This window comes from Mirounga angustirostris, unplaced genomic scaffold (genome assembly GCF_029215605.1).
Source record: "Mirounga angustirostris isolate CCGP_5_RB_7025 unplaced genomic scaffold, mMirAng1.0.hap1 SCAF_16, whole genome shotgun sequence".
Classification (NCBI taxonomy): domain Eukaryota; kingdom Metazoa; phylum Chordata; class Mammalia; order Carnivora; family Phocidae; genus Mirounga; species Mirounga angustirostris.
The window spans coordinates 54,525,104-54,545,814 of record NW_026991724.1 but is presented as its reverse complement, the minus strand read 5'-3'; the positions used below and the strand labels follow the sequence as shown (position 1 = coordinate 54,545,814).

At 51.9% G+C, this 20,711-nt stretch overlaps 3 protein-coding genes across 3 annotated transcripts in view; all 3 read left to right on the top strand.

Moving 5' to 3' along the window:
- Window positions 1-20,711, top strand: part of LOC123841638 (sialic acid-binding Ig-like lectin 13) — a 42,795-nt gene that overhangs the window by 20,437 nt on the left and 1,647 nt on the right. The window contains exons 9-10 of the mRNA XM_064581777.1: window positions 17,979-18,069; window positions 18,165-18,276. Coding sequence (XP_064437847.1) covers window positions 17,979-18,069; window positions 18,165-18,276 — 203 coding nt within the window. The remainder of the gene's footprint in view (window positions 1-17,978; window positions 18,070-18,164; window positions 18,277-20,711) is intronic.
- On the top strand, window positions 633-4,008 carry LOC135362869 (sialic acid-binding Ig-like lectin 14). The gene is made up of 5 exons (XM_064581552.1): window positions 633-1,003; window positions 1,193-1,482; window positions 2,798-3,146; window positions 3,247-3,382; window positions 3,511-4,008. Exons 1-5 carry the CDS (start codon window positions 640-642, stop codon window positions 3,551-3,553), a joined length of 1,182 nt encoding a protein of 393 aa, XP_064437622.1. The 5' UTR covers window positions 633-639; the 3' UTR covers window positions 3,554-4,008.
- On the top strand, window positions 14,193-17,677 carry LOC123855094 (sialic acid-binding Ig-like lectin 10). The gene is made up of 8 exons (XM_064581551.1): window positions 14,193-14,229; window positions 14,309-14,692; window positions 14,854-15,138; window positions 15,377-15,424; window positions 15,533-15,796; window positions 16,870-16,917; window positions 17,048-17,305; window positions 17,388-17,677. Exons 1-8 carry the CDS (start codon window positions 14,193-14,195, stop codon window positions 17,675-17,677), a joined length of 1,614 nt encoding a protein of 537 aa, XP_064437621.1.

The following is a 20,711-nucleotide window of genomic DNA, read 5'->3' as shown; positions in this document are numbered from 1 at the left end:
TCCCTTCTCTTCTTCTGCCGCAGAGGCTCACACAGACCTAAAGAATCCTCTACCTTGCAGGACAGAACACCTGAGGGTCTAGATGAGGCTGTGACCTTCCAGGTCTAGCCAGGAGTTGACTAGCTCCCTGGTGTAGACGATGCTGCTCAGACAAGCCCCTCAGGTGGGAAGACCTTAGGAGATTCATTGTGTCCCATGCCTCACATGTCCTCAGAGGTCCTGGTCCAGTCTCCGGTGCCAGAGGGAGGTGCCAAGATGGGGGGCAGGACACGGGGTCTGCTGCTGGTCTCTCCTCCCTGGATGGGGCTCCCTGGTCTCTGGCAGGCAGGGGGCGGGGGTCGCCGGCTTCGTGCAGAGATGGGGGGAGCTCTGGCGCTGAAGTTCCTCTTCTGAGAACCACAAGGCCTTGTGCTCCTCCCCAGCTTCCCGTGGGTCCCCCACAACCCTCCTCCACTGCTCTCCACTTCTTCACCCACAGGAAGCCCACACATCTTCCATCTCAAAGATGCTGCCACCGCTTTTTCTGCCACCGCTTTTTCTGCCCCTGCTGTGGGCAGGTGAGTGGGCCGGGGGCGGGGCGGGCGGGCGGGGGCTGCTGCTGACCTTCGATTCCCCACAGGGTTCCTGGATCAGCCTTCAATGTTCCGGCTGCAAGTGCAGGAGACCGTGAAGGTGCAGGAGGGCCTGTGTGTGCATGTGCCCTGCAAATTCTCCCACCCCCGACGAGAATACACTGACGATGACCCAGCTTATGGCTACTGGTTCCAGGAAGGGAGTGGTCACAGCCAGAATGTTCTAGTGGCCACAAACAACCCCGATCGAGAAGTGCAGGAGGAGACCCAGGGCCGATTCCACCTCCTCGGGGACCCCCGGGACGACAACTGCTCCCTGGACATCAGAGATGCACAGAGAAGGGACTCGAGGACATACTTCTTTAGGGTGGAGAGAGGGTCTTATGTGAAATATAATTACCTACAGAACCAGCTCTCCGTGCGTGTGACCGGTAAGGAACGGGGTCAAGGAGAGGACACATGTCCCATGCATGGATCCTGAGGGCTCCTGGGGCAGGGCTGGGAAGGGACCCCCTGGTCTCCATCCTGGCTGGGGAGGAGACGGCTGGCCTGGGGTAGAGGCTGCTTCCAGGGGCACACTCAGGGTCCCACTCCAGGATCTCTGTCTCTCTCCTCCTCAGCTCTGACACAGATACCTGACATCCACATCCAGGGGCCCCTAGAATCTGGCCGCCCCAAGAACATTACCTGTAGCATGCTATGGGCCTGTAAGAGGGGGACACCCCCCACCTTCTCCTGGATCGGGGTCGCCCTCACCTCCAGGGGCTGCAAGACTCCCCACTCCTCCGTGCTCACCCTCACCCCGAGGCCCCAGGACCACGGCACCAACCTTACTTGTCGAGTGGCCTTCCCCGGAGCTGGTGTGAACACGGAGAGGACCATCCAGCTCAACGTGTCCTGTGAGTGCCAGGTCAGTATGCCAGGGTCCCTGAGGGCTGTGGGTGTTGGGGAGAGGGAGGCAGGGCTTGGGTGGGATACTTGGGGAGAATTCTTAGAGGCACAGGATCAAGATAGAGAGAACACCCAGGCCCCACCCCCTTGCTCATGGCCACCTCGTCATACTGCAGGTGGCCAAGTATTTGTTTTTGTTCCAGATGCTCCACAGAACCTGACCATCTGCATCTTCAGAGGAAATAGCACAGATAGGAGAGGCCCCCGGGGCACAACTGACATCTCAGAAGTCAAATAAGGGAATGTGAGGGTCTGAAGGAATGAAGCCCCATCGCTCCTTATCCCCTCCCTGGTCCCAAGTCTGCCCCACACCCATCCCGTGGCTGGACTCTCCAGGGTCACTGTGAATCCTAGTTTGACCATTCGCTGTCACCGTGGCTGCTTCCTCTCTCCCCTCACTCTCCCGTCATAATACCCTTTTCCTGATTCTCTGCTTCTCCTATGACCATGACATCTCGCTGTCCCACCAGGAGCCTTAGATACAGGTTCCTATTGCTGGGGATTGGGCCTCTGGCTGCTTTCTGCATGACCCTGTGGGTAAGCCTGGGCCCTGGTGCTTCTAGTCCTATGTCTGCCCTGAAGACCCTCGCACGTCTCTGTCCATCTCGGTCCAGTCCAGATCCTCCAGAGCCCCCTCCGCTACCCAGGGGAGGCCCCTCCCACCTGAGCAACCTGAGTCAACATCCTGGAAGTCACTTTAGACATTTCTGTGCCTCACCCAACACTCCCCATGACTCAGCGAGTTTTGCACACTCGACTTCTGGAAAATGTCTCAAGTGGCCTCTCTTCCTCCATCCCTGCAGTGGCAGCCCCACCTTGGGCCTCTGCCTTCTCTCACCGGGACATAGTGAGACCACTTGCATCTGGACCAGCCTCCTCTCTGGCCTGCCAGTCTCTGCAACCACCCCCCGCCGCAGTCCACCACAACTTGGCCTGAAGGTGTCTCTACATGCCCTAGATCTGGCCCTGTTCCTCCCCTGCTCAGACCCTCCCATAGTTCCCTGTGGCCCTTAGAGGAAAGGCTGGGAGCATCACCTGTGTGTGAGCCTCCCAGTCTTTCCCTCAAGTGGTCAGACCTACGTGTGTCCACGCGCCTCCTCAGCATCACACACCAAAGCCCACCTCCTGGGATGTCCTCTGCCAGGTCTAGACATGCCAACTCTTGCTCAGAGGTCCACCCACATGTCCTGGGATCATCAGGTGCCTCTCCTTCTCACCACCTCAACAGATGGATCTTCACTCTTACTTGCCTTTGCTTGTAACACTTGTCTGAGAGACACTATTTTCCACACCTGTGTCTGTGGAAGGGCAGAGGGAGAGAAGGGGCTCTCAGCCCTGCCCTTCGGGCTTTTCTCTGTCCCCTAGTCCCAGAGGTCCTGGGCAATGCCACTTCTCGTCGAGTTCAGGAGGGCCAGTCCCTGTGCCTGGTCGTTGACACAGGTGACAACTTCCCTACCAGGCTGAGCTGGTCCTGGGGAAGCCTGACCCTGAGCCCCTCCCAGCCCTCAAACCCCGGGGTCCTAGTGCTGCCCCCGACGGTCTTGGGTGATGGAGGAGAACTCACCTGCCTAGCTCCACACTTGTGGAACTCCTACCATGTTTCCCCGAACCTAGTTGTGCAGGGTGAGTATATGCAGGACATCTGCATTCTCAGGTGAACAAGACTAAGGTGTGGACTTAAGGAAATTCACTCTCCTCCTCCTCTCTCTCTTCCTCCTCCCAGGTATCTCCTGTTCCTGCCCCCAAATCTCTGGGGAGCAGTGGAGCCCCTGGCCTCTAATCCTCACCCTACTGAGAGGGACCCTCAGGCGGGCTGGCTTCCTTTTCACCTATGGCCTCACCAGGATCTACTACACCAGGTGAGAAGCCCTTTCTCACAGGATCCCAGATTCTGGGATCCCTTGGGTAGCTTCACTCTTCTTGTCCTCTCCAGAGAAAGCCATCCACAGAACTGGTCTCTTACTTCAGAACTGTGTTTCCCCCACAGGTTCAGAGGCTCCAAAGAGGATAAGGCTGCAAATTGTGACTGAGCCCTCTTCCTCATGGTGGTGCCGCTGTCCGGTGGATGAGGGTCTGTCAAACCACTGCATCCTGAGACTCACCCCTGTACAACTCTGTGGAGCAAGGAGGTCCTGGAGGACTGGACCCTGCCTCCTCTCCAGAAATAACGTCTCTCTACCTCTGGTCGTTAAGACTCTTCCAGCTGGTTCTGAATCTGTGGTGGGGAGGGCGAGTGAGGACATAGATAGATTTTTGTTATTATTAATTTGAATTATGCATACCCCATGTAATATATTGCTTCTGTGTGTTTATCTTGGATAAGCCCCAAATTCAACCCCATAATATATTGTTATAAATCTCATATTATTTTTAAAACAGAATTTTAAAGAGATTTTTTAATTAGAAAAATAAGCTATTTCATATTTATCCACATATTAACCATTCCATGGCTCTTCATTCCTTTGTATACATTCAGGTTTCTCTGTAGCATCACTGTCCTTTTGCCAAAATATCTTGTCCCATCTTTCTTGTGGTGTAGATATGCTGGTGGTGAATTCTCTTGGCTGTTATTTGTCTGGAGAAGTTTCTGTTTACATAAGCTTGGAAAGATATTTTTTATGGGATAAAGAATTTTAGGATAACATTTTCTTCCCTTTCAGTTCTTCAAATTCTTTTGTCTTTCATAGTTTCTTGTGAGAATTCTGTCATTTTTACCTTTCTCTCTTTGTTTGTAGTTTGTCTTTTTCTCTGGCCAGTTTTAATATTTTCTCTTTTTCCCTGGGTTTAAATGATTTGGTTAATATATGCCTTGGTGTGTGTGTGTGTGTGTGTGTGTGTGTGTGTGTTTAGAAGGAAAGGAGAGGAAGAAGGGGAGAAAGAAAGATATTATCCTGTTTGGAATTTGTTGAGTACCTTGGGTCTGTGGATTTACAATTATGATCAAATTTGTAAAAATTGAAGCCAATATTAATTTCAATGTTCTTTTCCTATTCTTCCTCTCTCATCATCTCTGGGTCTCTCCTTTTACATATGTAATGTGGCCTGATGCTATCTCACAAGGCCCTGAACATGTGTTTGCCATTTTCCAGACTTTTTTCCCCCCTCTATTTGCTGTTTGAACAGGATCTACTGCTACATCTTCAAGTTCGCTGATCATTCTTCTATAATGTTCAATCTGCTGTTGATCTCATTCAGTGGAACTCTCATCTCAGATAATATATTTTCTTCTTTAAAAGTTACATTTCCTGGGGTGCCTGGGTGTCTCAGATGGTTAAGTGTCCGCCTTCAGTTCAGGTATGATCCCAGGGTCCTGGGATCGAGCCCCACATCAGGAATCCCTGCTCAGCGAGGAGTCTGCCTCTCCCTCTTCCTCTGCTGCTCCCCCTGCTTGTGCTCTCTCTCTGTCAAATAAATAAATAAAAATCTTTTTAAAAAAATTACATTTCCTGGGGGTGCCTGAGTGGCTCACTCGTTCAGTGTCCAACTCTTGATGTTGGCTCAGGTCATGATCTCAGGGTAATGAGATCCAGGCCTGTGTTGGGCTCTGCCCTCAGCACAGAGTCTGCTTGAGATTCTCTCTCCCTCTCCCCCTGCCCCTCCCCCTGTTCTCTCACACGCATGTGTGTGTGTGTGCGCACGCGTGCTCTCTCTCAAATAAATAAGATCTTTAAAAAAAAGTTACATTTCCTGTTTTTAATCTTATGCTTCTTCTCTTATTATGTAATGGTAATGTTTTCGTTTACATCCTTGAGTATAACTGGCACATATTTGTAATAACTCTTATAATGTCTTTGTCTCCTATTTCCACCTCCCATGTCATGTCTGACCCTGATTCCATTGGATGACTTTTCTCTTGTTGAGTATCAGGTGTTCATATTCCTTTGTATGTCTAGTAATTTTTCACTGAGTGCTGGACATTGTCAATTTTATGTGTCTGACTGCTTGGTTTTGTTGTATTTCTTTAAAAACGTTGATCATTTTTTTTTAAGGCAGTTAAGTTACTTGCATGTTGGGACAATATTTTTGTTTAAGATTATTTGACAGAGAGAGAGAGTGAAAGAGCACAAGCAGAGGTACAGGGAAAGGGAGAAGCAAGCTCCCCACTGAGCAGGAAGCCTGATGTGGGGATCAATCCCAGGATCCCAGAATCATGACCTGAGCTAAAGGCAGATGCTTAACCGACTGAGCCACCCAGGCACCCCTGGGCCAATATTTTTAAGACTCTTTAATTTTTAGCTCCTCCTAAGATAGGTCTGGTGTTGGGCTAATTTTTTTTCACTTGAATGCCATGGCCCTTTTAGAGCTTTTGCTGACTGCCCCATGGATTCAAGGAGGTATCTTCACTCTGGCTGGAGGGAATATGCACAAGTCCAAGCCCTTTGTGAGCTCTGGGAATCTCCCATCTAATAGCTCTCCAGTAATTCCTTCTCTCAGAAATTGTTCTCATTTGGCCTCAGGGGGTTTCACCCTATGCACATACAGATTGGTATTTTCCAACTACTCAAGGACCTTTCATGAAGACCTTGAACCCTTTCTCCACAATACTCTCCTGTCTGAAACTCTGACCTACATATTTTAGCTACGTCTCTTTCCTTAACCTTTAATGTCTGGCTCCTCAACTCAGTGAAAGTTCAGTCCCTTTTATTGTGCCCCCATCCCCTTCTTACTCTGCTATCTGCAAACAACCTCCTAACAAAAAACCTGGGTGATTATATGGTTTACTTCATTTTTCTCCTTCTCTCAAGAAGCACAGTTCTTCCCTGTCTGCATTCCATGTATGAAAATAGAGGTTTCTTGTATTTTGTTTGGTATTCTAGTTGTTTACAGGAGAATAATTCTGGGCCCTATTATCCTCTCATGCTCAGAAGCAGAAGTCCCCAGCAGACTTTTAATAACGTTTTATTGAGGTATAACTTATGTCATATAAAATTAATTCATTGTAAGTATACAGTTCAATGATTTTTTGGTAAATTTATAGAGCTCCGTAGTCATTGTCACACATTTTGATTAGCCTAAAGAGGACCCTTATGCCCATTTGCAATCAATACCACTCCCTTCACAGCTCCAGGAAATCATTGATCTGCTTTCAATCTCTAATGAACTGTTTTTATGAATATTTCATATACATGAAATCACATGATATAAAGTCTATTGTGTCTGCTATTTTTCACTAAGCCTTAAGTTTCTGAGGTTCAACCATGTTAGAACACACACCCATATTTAATAACATTATATTCTTAATATTATTACATTGTGTGAATATACACCACATTTCATTTATGCATTCACCAGTTGATAGACATTTCCATCGTTCCCAGTTTTGGCTTTTAAGAATAATGTTGCTGGTTGCCCTTCTATCCCTATTCCAGTTCAGGATGATGGAAACTCCATTCCAGGTGGGTAGAGCAAGAACACAAGGCTCCATCTCCTCCCAGGAAAAGGCAGGTTGCCAGCATTTCTCATTCCTTGCCAGCTTTTTTGAAGAGGCTAAATTCCAGGTGAATACAGCTGAGAAGTCAGGGGCTCTCTTTCATGCTCCCCCTTATCCACAGGACAGTGGCTCTAACTCTGAAAATTGCCGTTGATAGGGAAGGGCATGATGGATGGTATTTTCTAGGGTGACAGAAATATTCATTATCTTTTTTTTTAAGATTTTATTTATTTATTTGACAGAGAGAGACACAGCAAGAGAGGGAACACAAGCAGGGGGAGTGGGAGAGGGAGAGAGACACAGCAAGAGAGGGAACACAAGCAGGGGGAGTGGGAGAGGGAGAAGCAGGCTTCCTGTGGAGCAGGGAGCCCGATGCGGGGCTCGATCCCAGGACCCTGGGTTCATGACCGAGCCGAAGGCAGATGCTTAACCAACTGAGCCACCCAGGTGCCCCAGACAACAGAAATTTATTTCTCACAGTTCCAAAGGCTGAGAAATCCAAGATCAAGGCACTGACATATCCGGTGTCTGGTAAGAGCACATGTCCTGGTTCATAAAGGGCTTCTCACTGGGTCCTCATGTGGCAGAAGGGACAAGGATGCTCTCTGGGGTCTCTTTCGTAAGGGCACAAATCTCATTCAGGAAACTACCCTCACAACCAAATCACCTCCCAAAGGTCCCATCTCCAAATACCACTGCCCTGGGGATTAGGGCTTCAGCATATGAATGTTGGGAGGGATACAACATTCAGTCCACAGCAAAGGCTAAAGCCGTAGTTGGTAAATATTCCGCAGTCATTCATGTTACCCTGCACTAGGGGCTGGGGAAGGGGGTATGTGGTCATTTTGTGACTTAAACAATGTTCTTGTTTGTGTCTGTGTTAAGGCATGTGACTACTGTGGACTACTTATCTTGTTCCACCCCAGAGTGGGTTGTCTGGTGTGAAATCCTGCGAAATCATTTATATTTAATAGGAGAACACCCAGGGCCTGACTGTGAATGCTAGTGGGGGCTGCTTTACTCTTTATTAAGGGGCGGGGGGAGTAATGGAGTAAAAAGATAAGAAGCTGGAGAAATAAACAGGGACCAGATCAGACAGCCTTGGGTCTTCACATAAAGAGTTGGTATTTCACTTTGGAAAACGGACACTTCACACTGACTGTCAAAACACATGCCAGCGAGTAACAATTTCATCTGATAATAAAGTACTGAACTTGCAAAACTTTTCCTTTACTAGAAATTAGCGAATTCAAATTTATCCTATAGTAGTATTTTTCTCACCTTCTTGCTTTTTAATACACTATCTCGGCTTGAAGAGAAAAGGGTGAAGGCCCAGCTGAGAACACAACCCCAACCTCAACAATGCGAAGATGGGACCTGATAACACCACACGCTATAGACTGTGTCCCCCCAAAATCTGTATGTTGAAACCTACCCCCCCATGTGATGGTCGCAGGAGGTGGAGCCTTGGAGAGGTGATTAGGACATGAGGGTGGAGCTCTCATGAATGGGACTAGTGACCTTATAAAAGAGGCCCCAGAGACTCCCTTGCCCCCTCCACCATGGGAGGGCACGGCGGTCCGGGAAATGGTCCTCTGTGAACCAGGAGGTGGGCTGTCACCAGATACGGAATCAGCCAGCTCCTTGATCTTGGACTTCCAGCCTCCAGGACTGTGAGAAGTGAGTGTTGGTTGCTTAAGCCACCCAGTTGGTGAGATCTCTGTTACAGCTGCCCACACGAAGCCACCACAGGATTGCATTTTCTTCCCTGGCCATCATATGGTGAGTGTGGCTCGGTGGGACCCCATCTGAGAATGACGTGTGAGCATGGGGCAGTACTGAAGTGTTTTAAATCTGGGGAGGGTGGGTTTGCCGTGAGGGAAGGAGGGTGGTCACAGGGACTTCTTTAATAGGGCAGAGACTCGGTTTATTGAGGGGCAGTGAAAGGAGCAGAGTCATAATTTGTAGGTGCAGTGAGAACGAATGCAGCCTTTTGGGAAGAGCCACGTTTGCAAAAATTGTTCAGCATCAGGGAAATATTCCCCGGAGGGCTGCAGTTCTCCAGGACCACCACCAACAGAGATCCTGGTGCCTGGGGCTCCTCAGGGGTCCGTCAGTGCCGCGGGGACGGAGCGCCCCCTGGAGGCGGCGTGCTGAACTGCGGCAGAGGCAGCGAGGCCCCTGGGACAGATCCTATCGGAACAGATGACAGGAAGAGGATGGTGTGTGTGTGTAGCGGGGGACGATAAGATGCCCCTTCCCCTAATAAAGGCTCCTCAGCACCCTCAGGGCCTCAATTACAGCCAGACCTGGACTCTTCATCCTCCACCGGGACCCTTCCCTACATCCCCGCGATGCATCCCTCCAGTCCTCGGGCCCACACCCCTGCACCCTTCCCAGGCAGCATCCTGAACTAACTACCTCTCTCTCTCCGCTCCCAGCCTCTCCCGCCCCATTCTCACTTCCTCTCAACATCTACCTTTGCCCCTGTTTTGACATTAGGGGCAGAAGGAGCAGGTGTTCAACATTTGTTAGTGAGTGGAGAGGGGAGGCCTGCAGAGCTGGGTGTTTGTCTGTCTTAAAGGAATAAGTTCAGAGAAAATCTGAACATTCTTGGGCAGAGAAGATAGATGCGAGGATAACCAAAAAAGATTCTCCTGGCCTCCGGTAGCCACCTGGCTCTTGTCTGGGCAAGGCTGGGAGAGGGTTAGAGGCGATCTGGTCACACTGAGGAAGGGCGGAAAATTCTGAGGGGGCCCAGGAAGCCACAGGACATTCAGAAGGCTGTGGGGGTGGGAAAACGTTGTGGATGACTCTGAACTCCGAACAGTGGGAGGGGCAGCCACAACCCCAAGATCAACGTCCCCCCCCACCAGGTGGGAATAAACTTGGTGCAGGTGAGAATCAGGTGGTGGGGGTTGGGGGCGATCACTGTCAGAATGCAGAAACAAAGCAAAAGAGGGTTCAAAGTGAGTTTGGGAAGGTCATCGTAGATATGGTGAGCAGTTGGGATTTTCTCCCAAAGATAACAAGACACCACTGAAATGTTTAAGAGAGAGACTTGGTTTGATTTCTATTTGGAAAATAACTCTGGGGCGCCTGGGTGGCTCAGCTGGTTAAGCATCTGCCTTTGGCTCAGGTCATGATCCCAGGGTCCTGGGATCGAGCCCCACATCGGGCTCTCTGCTCAGCGGGGAGCCTGCTTCTCCCTCTCCCTCTCTTTCTCTCTCTCTCTCTCTGCTGTGTTGAGAAGCCACCAAGATGGGAGCAGAGTAGAAGCAGGGAGGACAGTTGATCACTGCTGTCCTACAGGTGAGTGAGGGCGGTGGCTTGGATCCGGGCAGTCATTCTCCATCAAGGGTGATTTTGCCATCCGGGGGACAGGTGGCAATGTCCGGGAACATTTTCAGTCGTCCCAGCTGGAGTCGACGGCTGCTACTAGCATCTGAAGAGTGAGGCCAGGGCCGCTGTTGGACATCCTGCCCCGCAATACCCCGCCTCACCCCCCAGAATGATCTGACTCAAAATGTCAGTAGTGCTAAGACTGAGACATCTTGGACCAGGGTAAGGAATGGTAGTAGGGATGGGAATAAGTGGATAGACTTTGTGAATACTTAAGAAGTTGAACTGATGGGTCTTGTGGGTGGCTGTGTATGGAGTGAGATAAAGAAGCAGTCAGGGGGCGCCTGGGTGGCTCAGTCGTTAAGCATCTGCCTTTGGCTCAGGTCATGATCCCAGGGTCCTGGGATCGAGCCCCGCATCAGGCTTCCTGCTCTGCGGGAAGCCTGCTTCTCCCTTTCCCACTCTCCCTGCTTGTGTTCCCTCTCTCGCTGTGTCTCTCTCTGTCAAATAAATAAATTAAAAAAAAAAAAAAAAGAAGAAGCAGTCAGGACTTTGTGCCACATAATGATCTTTAGACAGCTGAAAAGCAGGGTTGCGGTGAGAAATAGTTCTGCATGAAGCATGTGAAGCTTGAGATGCACATTATAGATTCCTGAGTAGGTGTCTAATGGATGGGGAAGGGTCAGGGCTGAGATGCAATTTACAATCATCAGCCTGTTTATTGTTGTTGTTGCGTTTTGTGATGATCTATTTTGGTTTGCTTTTAACTTCATTGTGAAGGAACTATAGACTCACAGGAGGTTGCAGGGAAATGTACAGGGACATCCCATGGACTTGAACCTCCCCCCTCCAATGTTATCATCTTTTTTTAAAAAGATTTTATTTATTTGTCAGAGAGAGAGAGAGATGAGCAGGGGGAGTGGCAGGCAGAGGGAGAGGGAGAAGCACACTCCCCCCTGAGTAGGGAGCCTGACTCGGAGCCCCATCCCAGGACCCTGGGATCGTGACCTGAGTTGAAGGCAGACACTTAACCGACTGAGCCACCCAGGCGCCCCCCCAATGTTATCATCTTCCACAACTAAGTACAATATGAAAATCAAGGAATTGTCAGTAGCATGATCAGGTCAAGCACATATTAGGACCTAGGCATCCCTCCCTCCCTCTCCCTCTTCCCTGTGGAAGGCCCTTCCTCTATGAGCTTCACGTTGTGAAGTCCCTGGACAGGAGGCTCCCTGGGAGAAGGGACCCTGGCTCTCCCCTGATAAAGCCCAGGTTGGGTAGTGGGGACCTGGATCAGAATGCAGAAGGTGGATATTAGGGACTGAATTGTGCCCCCTGCCCCGTTCACATTTGAAGTCTTAACCCCAGTACCAGTGAATGTGACTATATTTGGAGATAGGGCCTTTAAAGGGGTAATTCAGTTAAAACGAGGTCATAGAGCAAGCTCAAATCCAGCAGGACTGGCGTCCTCTTAAGAAGACATCCGGGGGCGCCTGGGTGGTTCTGCCGGTGAAGTGTTAAACTCTTGATCTCAGCTCAGGTCTTGATCTCAGGGTCATGAGTTCAAGCCCTGCATTGGGCTCCATGCTGGGCGTAGGGCCTACTTTACAAAAAACAAAAGAAAGGAAAAGAGATCAGGACACAGGCACACACAGAGGGATGACCATGGTGTCTACAGCCCCAAGGACAGAGGCCTGGGAAGACACCAACCCTGCTGACACCTTGAAAGAAGACACCACTTCCAGCCTCCAGAATGGTGGGGAAAGTTTCTTCCATTGTTTAAGCCATTCAGTCTGTGGTGCTTTGTTCCAGCAGCCCGAGTACATGGATACAGTGGACCTGAGAACAAGGACAGAAGCAGCCACATGTCACCCCCCCCCCCCCCAGGAGACCTCTGGCTTCCCAGGAAGAAGTGATGACCATGCCCTTCCTCATCACCATCTGTCCCAGCAGTGGCTGGGGGGGCAGGGGGAGCAGTTATGAGCACTTCAGTGCTTTTCTGTTTCTCAGAAGCTTCATTTACCAAACTGGATCCCCTTGAGGTCAGACACAGTGTCTAATTTGCCTGTGTCCCCAGCGTGCAGCTTGGCACCTGCCACAGACCAAGTCCCCAGGCATGGAGGTTCAGTGGACCAACACATGTCTCTATGTGACCAAAGTCATTTCAAGGTGAAGGGCTGGGTGAGGGGGGACAACATCCAGGAGTTTATCCCACTCACTCCCCATCCCCCTTACCTGTGGGTGCAGGTGTTCTCATCACAACAGGTATTACAAGTAAGTGCATCCAGGGGCACCTGGGTGGCTCGGTCGGTTAAGCGTCTGCCTTCAGCTCAGGTCATGATTCCTGGATCCTGGGATCGAGCCCCACATTTGTCTCCTTGCTCAGCGGGGAGCCTGCTTCTCCCTCTCCCCCTGCTTATGAGCTTTCTCTCTTTCTCAAACAAATAAAAATCTAAAAAAAAAACCAAAACCAAAAACCACACAAGTAAATGCATCCAATCTTAGGGCAGAAGAAGGGGAGCTGGAGAGGTGGACTAAGGCTTGGGGGTGGGAGCTTCTGGTGGACCAGGGAATCGATGAGCCCACCAAGCGAGGATGAAGGGATGGAACTGAGACTGGCCTAGGGTTACCAGAGTTAGCAACTAAAAACACAGGGCATCTATTTAAATTTGAATTTCAGATATGAACAACAAATTTTTTTTAAAAGATTTATTTAGTTGAGAGAGAGAGAGAGTGTGTGTGCAGGGGGTAGGGCAGAGGGAGAGGGAGAGGGGAAGCAGGTTCCTCGCTCAGTGAGGAGACTGCTGTGGGGCTTGATCCCAGGACCCAGGGATCATGACCTGAGCCTAAACTAAGAGTCCAATGCTTAAACAGCGGAGCCACCCAGGTGCCCGACAACAAATAATTTTTTTTTTTTAAGATTTTGTTTATTTGACAGAGAGAGACACAGCGAGAGAGGGAACACAAGCAGGGGGGGTGGGAGAGGGAGAAGCAGGCCTCCTGCTGAGCAGGGAGCCCAATGCGGGGCTCGATCCCAGGACTCTGGGATCATGACCTGAGCTGAAGGCAGACGCTTAACGACTGAGCCACCCAGGCGCCACCAACAAATAATTTTAATACAAGAATGTCCTATTGCAATATTTGGGACATACTTACACTAAAAAAATTACTCATGGTTTAATTGACAGTAAACTTAGGGGCGCCTGGGTGGCGCACTTGGTTAAGTGTCTGCCTTTGCCTCAGGTCATGATCTCTGGTCCTGGGATCCAGCTTGGGTCAGGCTCCCTGCTCAGCGGGGAGTCTTCTTCTCCTTCCCCCTCTGCCCTTCCCCTCGGCTCATCCTCTCTCTCTCTCTTTCTCTCTCATGCTATCTCTCAAATAAATAAAATCTTTTTTAAAAATTAAAAAAAAAGAAAGTCAACTTTAACTGGACATTCTGAATTTCAAGACCAGCCCTTTCCCCACCCCCAAAATCCACCTCTGCACCAACCACCGTCCACAGGGGCCCCTGTCTGAAGAACGGTTCACTGTGTACTTTCACTTCTGCTTCCTCAGTGACCCAGGGCCCAGTGGGAGAGCCCCTACCCTCCACCCCCCCGGGCCCCACGGCCTCACAAGCCTTCCACTCCCTCCCCGGGGAGGTGACTGCCAAAAGGACCAGCTCTGCAATCCTCAAGCACCAGGCAGGCCCCCCAGGGAAGACCCAGAGTTCTAGTGGATGAGGTGGGGTGGGGAGTGGTGAGGACGGGGAGTGTCGTGTGGGGCTCAGAATCAGGAGCACATTTCACGCATCAGGCGCCTGGGACTCAGCTTTCTCTGCTGGGTGCTTCTTCTCTGCCCTGCCCATTGCCCGTCCCAGCGTCTGGGGGCAGGTCCAAGTGCCTCCTCGTGCAAAGATGCTCCTGCTGATACTCTTGGCCCTGCTGTGGGGCGGTGAGTGGGCCAAGGGCTGGAAGGGGCCTGGGAGGGGGCGGGGGCTGGGCGTTGTAGCTTGAACCTCTGTCTCCCTCAGGGTCCCCGGCTCAGGACCTAGGATTCTCGCTGCAAGTGCAGAGGGTGGTGATGGTGCAGGAGGGCCTGTGTGTGCGTGTGCCCTGCACCCTCTCCTACCCCCCGCGAGGCTGGACGGAGGATACCCCCGCTCTTGGCTACTGGTTCCGAGCCGGGACAGACTCGAGCGTCGGAAGACCAGTGGCCACAAACGACCAGAATCGGGCAGTGCGGACTGTGCCCCAGGATCGATTCCAGCTCGTTGGTGATCCCCAGAACCGAAATTGTTCCCTGCTGATCAGAGAGGCCCTGGTGGAGGACTCGGCGCCGTACTTCTTTCGGGTGGAGAGAGGCCGTTACGTGCAATACAGTTTTCTGAAAAACCAGTTCTATCTGCAAGTGACAGGTGCGGAACTGACTCCAGGGGGAATGGGAGTGGGGCCTCTCCTCCTCCCTGCCATCCTCCGCCCCCCCCCACTGGGAAGAGGGGACTGTGGGAACAGAGCAGGGGTCTCCCCCTGCAGCACTCCCTTCCAGGGCTCCCATTGAGCCCTCTCTCTGTCCCAGCCCTGACAAAGCAGCCAGATGTCTACGCCCCAGAGATCCTGGAGCCAGGACACCAGGTGACACTCATCTGTGTGTTTAACTGGACCTTTGAGGAATGTCCAGCCCCTACTTTCTCCTGGCTGGGGGCCGCCGTCTCCGCCCCAGGACCCAGACCAACGTCCTCCTACTTCTCGGCGCTTACTCTCACGCCGAGACCCCAGGACCATGGCACCCACCTCACCTGCCGCGTAGACTTCTCCAGGAAGGGTGTGAGCACAGAGAGAACCATCCGACTTAATGTCGCCTGTGAGTCTGGTGGTGGGGTGTCAGAGCGTGCAGACAGGCACAGAGGATGTGTAGGTGGAGAGATGCAGCTGGTGGGGGGTCCAGAGAGGCCGGTGTGGAGACCCACCACGCCGCCTCAGCCCTTGTTTGTCACTTGTGTCCTGAGGGTGGTCACACTTTCTTTCCCCCTGCCGGGGAGCGTTCTCTCTGTGAGGAGCCCCACCTTCCTGCCCAGAGTCAGGTCTCAATCTTGTTGCAGATGCCCCCAAAGACCTGGTTATCAGCGTTTCCCGTGCCAACACGTCAGGTACTGAGGGCCTGGGAGGGTCGGCTGGTCCTCTCTGGGGGACAACTGGTGTTAGGAGGGCGAGGGAGATGGCGTTCCTCCCTGCAGCCTTTCTCTTGCTGCTTCCAGCCCTGGAGCCCCCCGCACACAGCCCCCATCTAGAGGCTGAGAAAGGCCAGTTCCTGCGACTGCTCTGTGCTGCAGACAGCCAGCCCCCTGCCACACTGAGCTGGGCCCTGGAGGACAGGGTCCTGTCGAGGTCCCACCCCCAGGGCTCCGGAACCCTCGAGCTGGTGCTGCCGGGGGTAAAGCCTGGGGATTCGGGCTGCTATACCTGCCGAGCCGAGAACAGGCTTGGCTCCCAGAGCCGCACCCTGGACCTCTCTGTGCAGTGTGAGTACCACTGGGCGGGGCCCGGTTTCCAGAAAGGGAGAGGGGTGAGGGAAGCCGGGGATGGGGGCATCCCCGGCTGACAATTCCGATTCCAACTCCGATGTGGGTTCCCCCCGACACCCCACCCCCACACCACCAAGCAATCCTCCGATGCCGGCTAGGCTTTCTAGGATTCAACTCCACCAAACACTGTCTGCCTGGAGGTAACATCAGACCCACAGGTGAAGGGCTCAGTCCCACGAGACCCTCCCCCCTCTTCAGAGGCCAGTCACAAGACCAGGCTGACCAACTGGCTATAGATTGGAGTTTCCCATGACCCCCTCCTTGGATTTAATTAATGTGATTGATAAAGTAGCTCACAGAACTCAGGAACATTTTACTTACTAGGTCTCAGGCTATTAGAGAAGGATGTAACTCAGGAACAGCAGGTGGAAGAGAGGCGTAGGGCCAGGTATGGGGCGAGGGCGCTCAGCTTCCACGCCGCTCTCCAGGTGTGCCCTGGTCCCTGCACCTCCACGTGCTCACCAACCTGGAAGCTCTCCGAACCCCTTTCTTTTGGGTTTTTATGGAGGTTTCAGTACAAAGGCATGATTGAGTAAATGACTGGCCATGGCTGGCTGATTCCACCTCTAGCCTCTCTCCCCTTCCTGGAAGTCAGGGGTGGGGCTGAAGTCCCCAAGGCTCAAGTCACAAGGTTGGTGCCCCTGGCAACCAGCCCCCATCCCAAGGTGCTTTCCAAAAGTCGCCTCATTTACATAAACCCAGGTGTGGTGGAAAGGGGTTTGTTATTAATATCAAGACATCTTTATTGGCTCTCATCCTGTAGGAAATTCCAAGGGTTTTAGGAACTCTGTACCAGGAACGGGACAGAGACCAAATAGATATTTCTTATTATAAATCACAGAGACCAGCCCTTCCTACCTGTCAATTCCCTTGGGCCACTCAGCGGAGAATCAGTCAGCGGATGATTCAATTCCCCTTCCCTGTCCTGCCGTCTTGGTCTCCAAGGACGGTTCTCTGCCCAAAGGGCAGCCCCTGGCCTGTCTAGAGCCAGAACCCTGTCTCTGTTTCAGATGCCCCAGAGAATCTGAGAGTGATGACCCTGCATGCAAATAGGACAGGTAGGAAGAAGAACAGCGAAACCAGGGCCTCTCGGGGCCATATTGGGGGCCTCAGTGTCTGGAATGTTGACATGCAAAAGGGTCCCTGTGCCCTCAGCTGAGCATCTGTCCTGCCTCTTCCCTCCCCTAGTCCTGGAAAACCTCGGGAATGGCACATCCCTCCCAGTCCTGGAGGGCCAAAGCTTGCGTCTGCTCTGTGTCACCCACAGCAACCCCCCAGCGCGGTTGAGCTGGGTCCTGGGGGGACAGACTCTGAGCCCCTCCCAGCCCACAGACCCTGGGATCCTGGAGCTCCCTCAGATACAAATGGAGCATGAAGGAGACCTCACCTGCCAAGCTCAGAACCTGCTGGGCTCCCAGCACGTCTCCCTGCATCTCTCTGTGGTCTGTGAGTGTGGGGACCCCTGGGGGCAGGCTGCCCGGGGCCTGGGCAGGAGAGACACCGCTGACCCTTCGCCTCCCTCCCGCAGACCCCCCGCGGCTGCTCAGCCCCTCCTGCTCCTGGGAGGGCGAGGGGCTGCACTGCAGCTGTTCCTCCCGAGCCCAGCCGGCCCCCACCCTGCGCTGGCGGCTGGGGGAGGGGCTGCTGGAGGGGAACCACAGCAACGCCTCCTGGACCATCACCTCCAGCTCGGCGGGGCCCTGGGCCAACAGCTCCCTGAGCCTCAGCGGGCCGCTGGGCTCTGGCCTCAGACTCAGCTGCGAGGCCCGGAACGCCCACGGGTCCCAGAGCGCCGCCTTCCTGCTGCTGCCAGGTTAGGGGGCCAACTCGATGCCCCCCGGAGGTAGCTGAGTGGCGCAGGGGCCAGGGTCCTGTGGTTGGAGCAGGAACTGGGAAAGAGCACAGGGCCCCTGTGGCCGGAGATGCAGAGGGAAATGCAAATTGGAAGGCCTGTCACCTGGGTCTGGGGTGCAGCAGGGTTTCCAAGACTGGGACAGAACGGGTTGCCGATAAAACGTCTGGGACGGGAGCTGCAAGACTGAGTACTCAGTGGCAGGTGGGTGTGAGGCCCCCGGTTAATGGGAGAGGCTCAGAGATGGCTGCCTATTTCCTTGTGCAGATAAAGGACTCGTCTCAAAAGCATTCACCAATGGAACATTTCTGGGAATTGGCATCATGACCCTCCTTTTCCTCTGCCTCCTCCTGGTCATGTGAGTTAGGAGCCAGAGCAACGGTGTGTGGGATCTGGGGCTGGGGACAGGGGAGGTGCCAGGGCGCGCACACAGGTGAGTTGTTTCCCTCGCAGGAAGACTCTGAAGAAGAAACAGACCCAGGCGGGGACTCCGCCGAGGCCCAGGGCCACACGGAGAAGCACGATCCTGGACTATATCAACGTGTTCCCTAACCCTGGCCCCTTGGTGAGTGGCTCACGGGCTGCCTGTTCTTTCTACGTTCAGACTTCTCCCCTGGCCCCTCTCCTGTCCTGTCCCGACCTTTTTCCCAAGGGACATCAAGGTGGAAAAGGCACAGGTACTGGATTCAAGTCCTGATTCTGGCACCTACTATCTGTGAGACCTTGACCAAATCAGTCGCTCCCTCTGAGCCTCCATTTCTTCCTCTGCTTCCTTCGAGAGTTGGTTTGAGGATTAGAACACATGCACTTGCTCAAAATGTAGCGGCTGTCCCATTATTACCACCCTGATGATGTTACTAATTGTAACTAATGATGTGATAATTATTAGTGTCATTGAGAGGCAGTATATTTAGTGATTAAAAGCAGGGCTCTGAAGTCAGCTTGTCTGGGTTCAATCCTGGTTTTATCGCTATGTGTTCTTGGACAAGTCTCAAGTTCTCTGTGCCTTAGTTTCTTTAACTATAAGATGGGGAAAATAGTAATCCCTATTACCTAGGATCATTCTTTTTGTTTTCTTCCACGTAGGATCATGCTCATTGTACCTATAAAACATTTAGAATAGTACCTGGCACATAGTAACTGTTCTTTTTTTTCTTTTAAAGATTTTATTTATTTATTTGAGAGAGAGAATGAGATAGAGAGAGCATGAGAGAGGGGAGGGTCAGAGGGAGAAGCAGACCCCCCGCTGAGCAGGGAGCCCGATGCGGGACTCGATCCAGGGACTCCAGGATCATGACCTGAGCTGAAGGCAGTTGCCTAACCAACTGAGCCACCCAGGCGCCCCTCATAGTAACTGTTCTTACTGGATATCCAGATGCTGGATATTTTCAGGAGAGAACATTTATACACTGATGACTCCAAAATTTACATCTCTCAAACTCACCTCTGAACTTGAGACTCATAGCCGACCGTTTAGGCAGCATCTCTGTTTGGATGTCTAATAGGCATCTTGGACCGAGCCTGCCTGAAACAGAACTTATGACTAACTATACCCCGTAGGCTTCTCCTCCACCCAGCCCATCTTAGCAAATAGCACCACATCTGCCCAGCTGCTGAAGCCAAAATCCTTGGAGTCATCTTTTGCTCCTCTCTTCTCTACCACCCCACAACCAACCCATGAGCAATTCCCCTTCAAAATACACCCAAACCACTTCTCCTCACCACCACCCCCGCCAGACCATGCACCACCCCACTTCCTGTGCATGCTCCCTGCTTCCTCTCTCACTGTTTGGCTCTCTTTCTCTGTGCATGCTATCTTTTAAAAGCCCAAGCAGGTACATCTACCCCCATGGGGTACTACTCAGCAATCAAAAGGAACAAATGAGGGGCGCCTGGGTGGCTCAGTCGGTTAAGCATCTGCCTTCAGCTCAGATCAAGATCCTGGGGTCCTGGAATCGAGCCCCATGTTGGGCTCCCTGCTCAGCGGGGAGCCTGCTTCTCCTCTCCTTCTGCCAGCAGCTCTGCCTACCTGTTCTCTTTCTCTTTCTCTCTCTGTCAAATAAATAAATAAAATCTAAAAAAAGGGAACAAACGATTGAAAGAAGCTACTGGTTGAAAAACCTTAGACACAGGGAAAAAAGGGAAAAAAAAGTCAATCTCAAACGGTCATATATGCATGACTCCATATTTATAACACCCTGGAAATGGTAAAATTGTAGAGATGGAGGACAGATTCGTAGCTTCAGGGTTGGGGACAGGAAGATGATGAGGAATAGCAAGGGAGGAACTTTGTGGCGACGAGACAGTTCTCGTCTTGACTGTGGTGGCGGTTCCAGGAATCTTCCCATGTTTGTTTGCTCAGGCTGCCCTAGCAAAGAATCACAGAAGGGGTGGCTTAAACCACAGATTTTTAAAAACTTATTTATTATTTATTGTTTGTTCCTGCCCAAGACGTAATCCCCAGTTCCTCAATCATGTGCCTGGCACATGGTAAGCTCTCAAGCATTTGTGGAAGGAAGGAAGGAAGGAAGGAAGGAAGGAAGGAAGGAAGGAAGGAAGGAAGGAAAGGAAGGAAGGAAGGAAAGGAAGGAAGGAAGGAAAGGAAGGAAGGAAGGAAGGAAAGGAAGGAAGGAAGGAAAGGAAGGAAGGAAGGAAAGGAAGGAAGGAAGGAAGGAAAGGAAGGAAGGAAGGAAAGGAAGGAAGGAAGGAAAGGAAGGAAGGAAGGAGAGGAAGGAAGGAAGGAAGGAAGGGAAGGAAGGAGAGGAAGGAAGGAAGGAAAGGAAGGAAGGGAAGGAAGGAGAGGAAGGAAGGAAGGAGAGGAAGGAAGGAAGGGAAGGAAGGAAGGAAGGAAAGGAAGGAAGGAAGGAAAGGAAGGAAGGAAGGAAGGAAGGAAAGGAAGGAAGGAAGGAAGGAAAGGAAGGAAGGGAAGGAAGGAAGGAAAGGAAGGAAGGAAAGGAAGGAAGGGAAGGAAGGAAAGGAAGGAAGGAAGGAAAGGAAGGA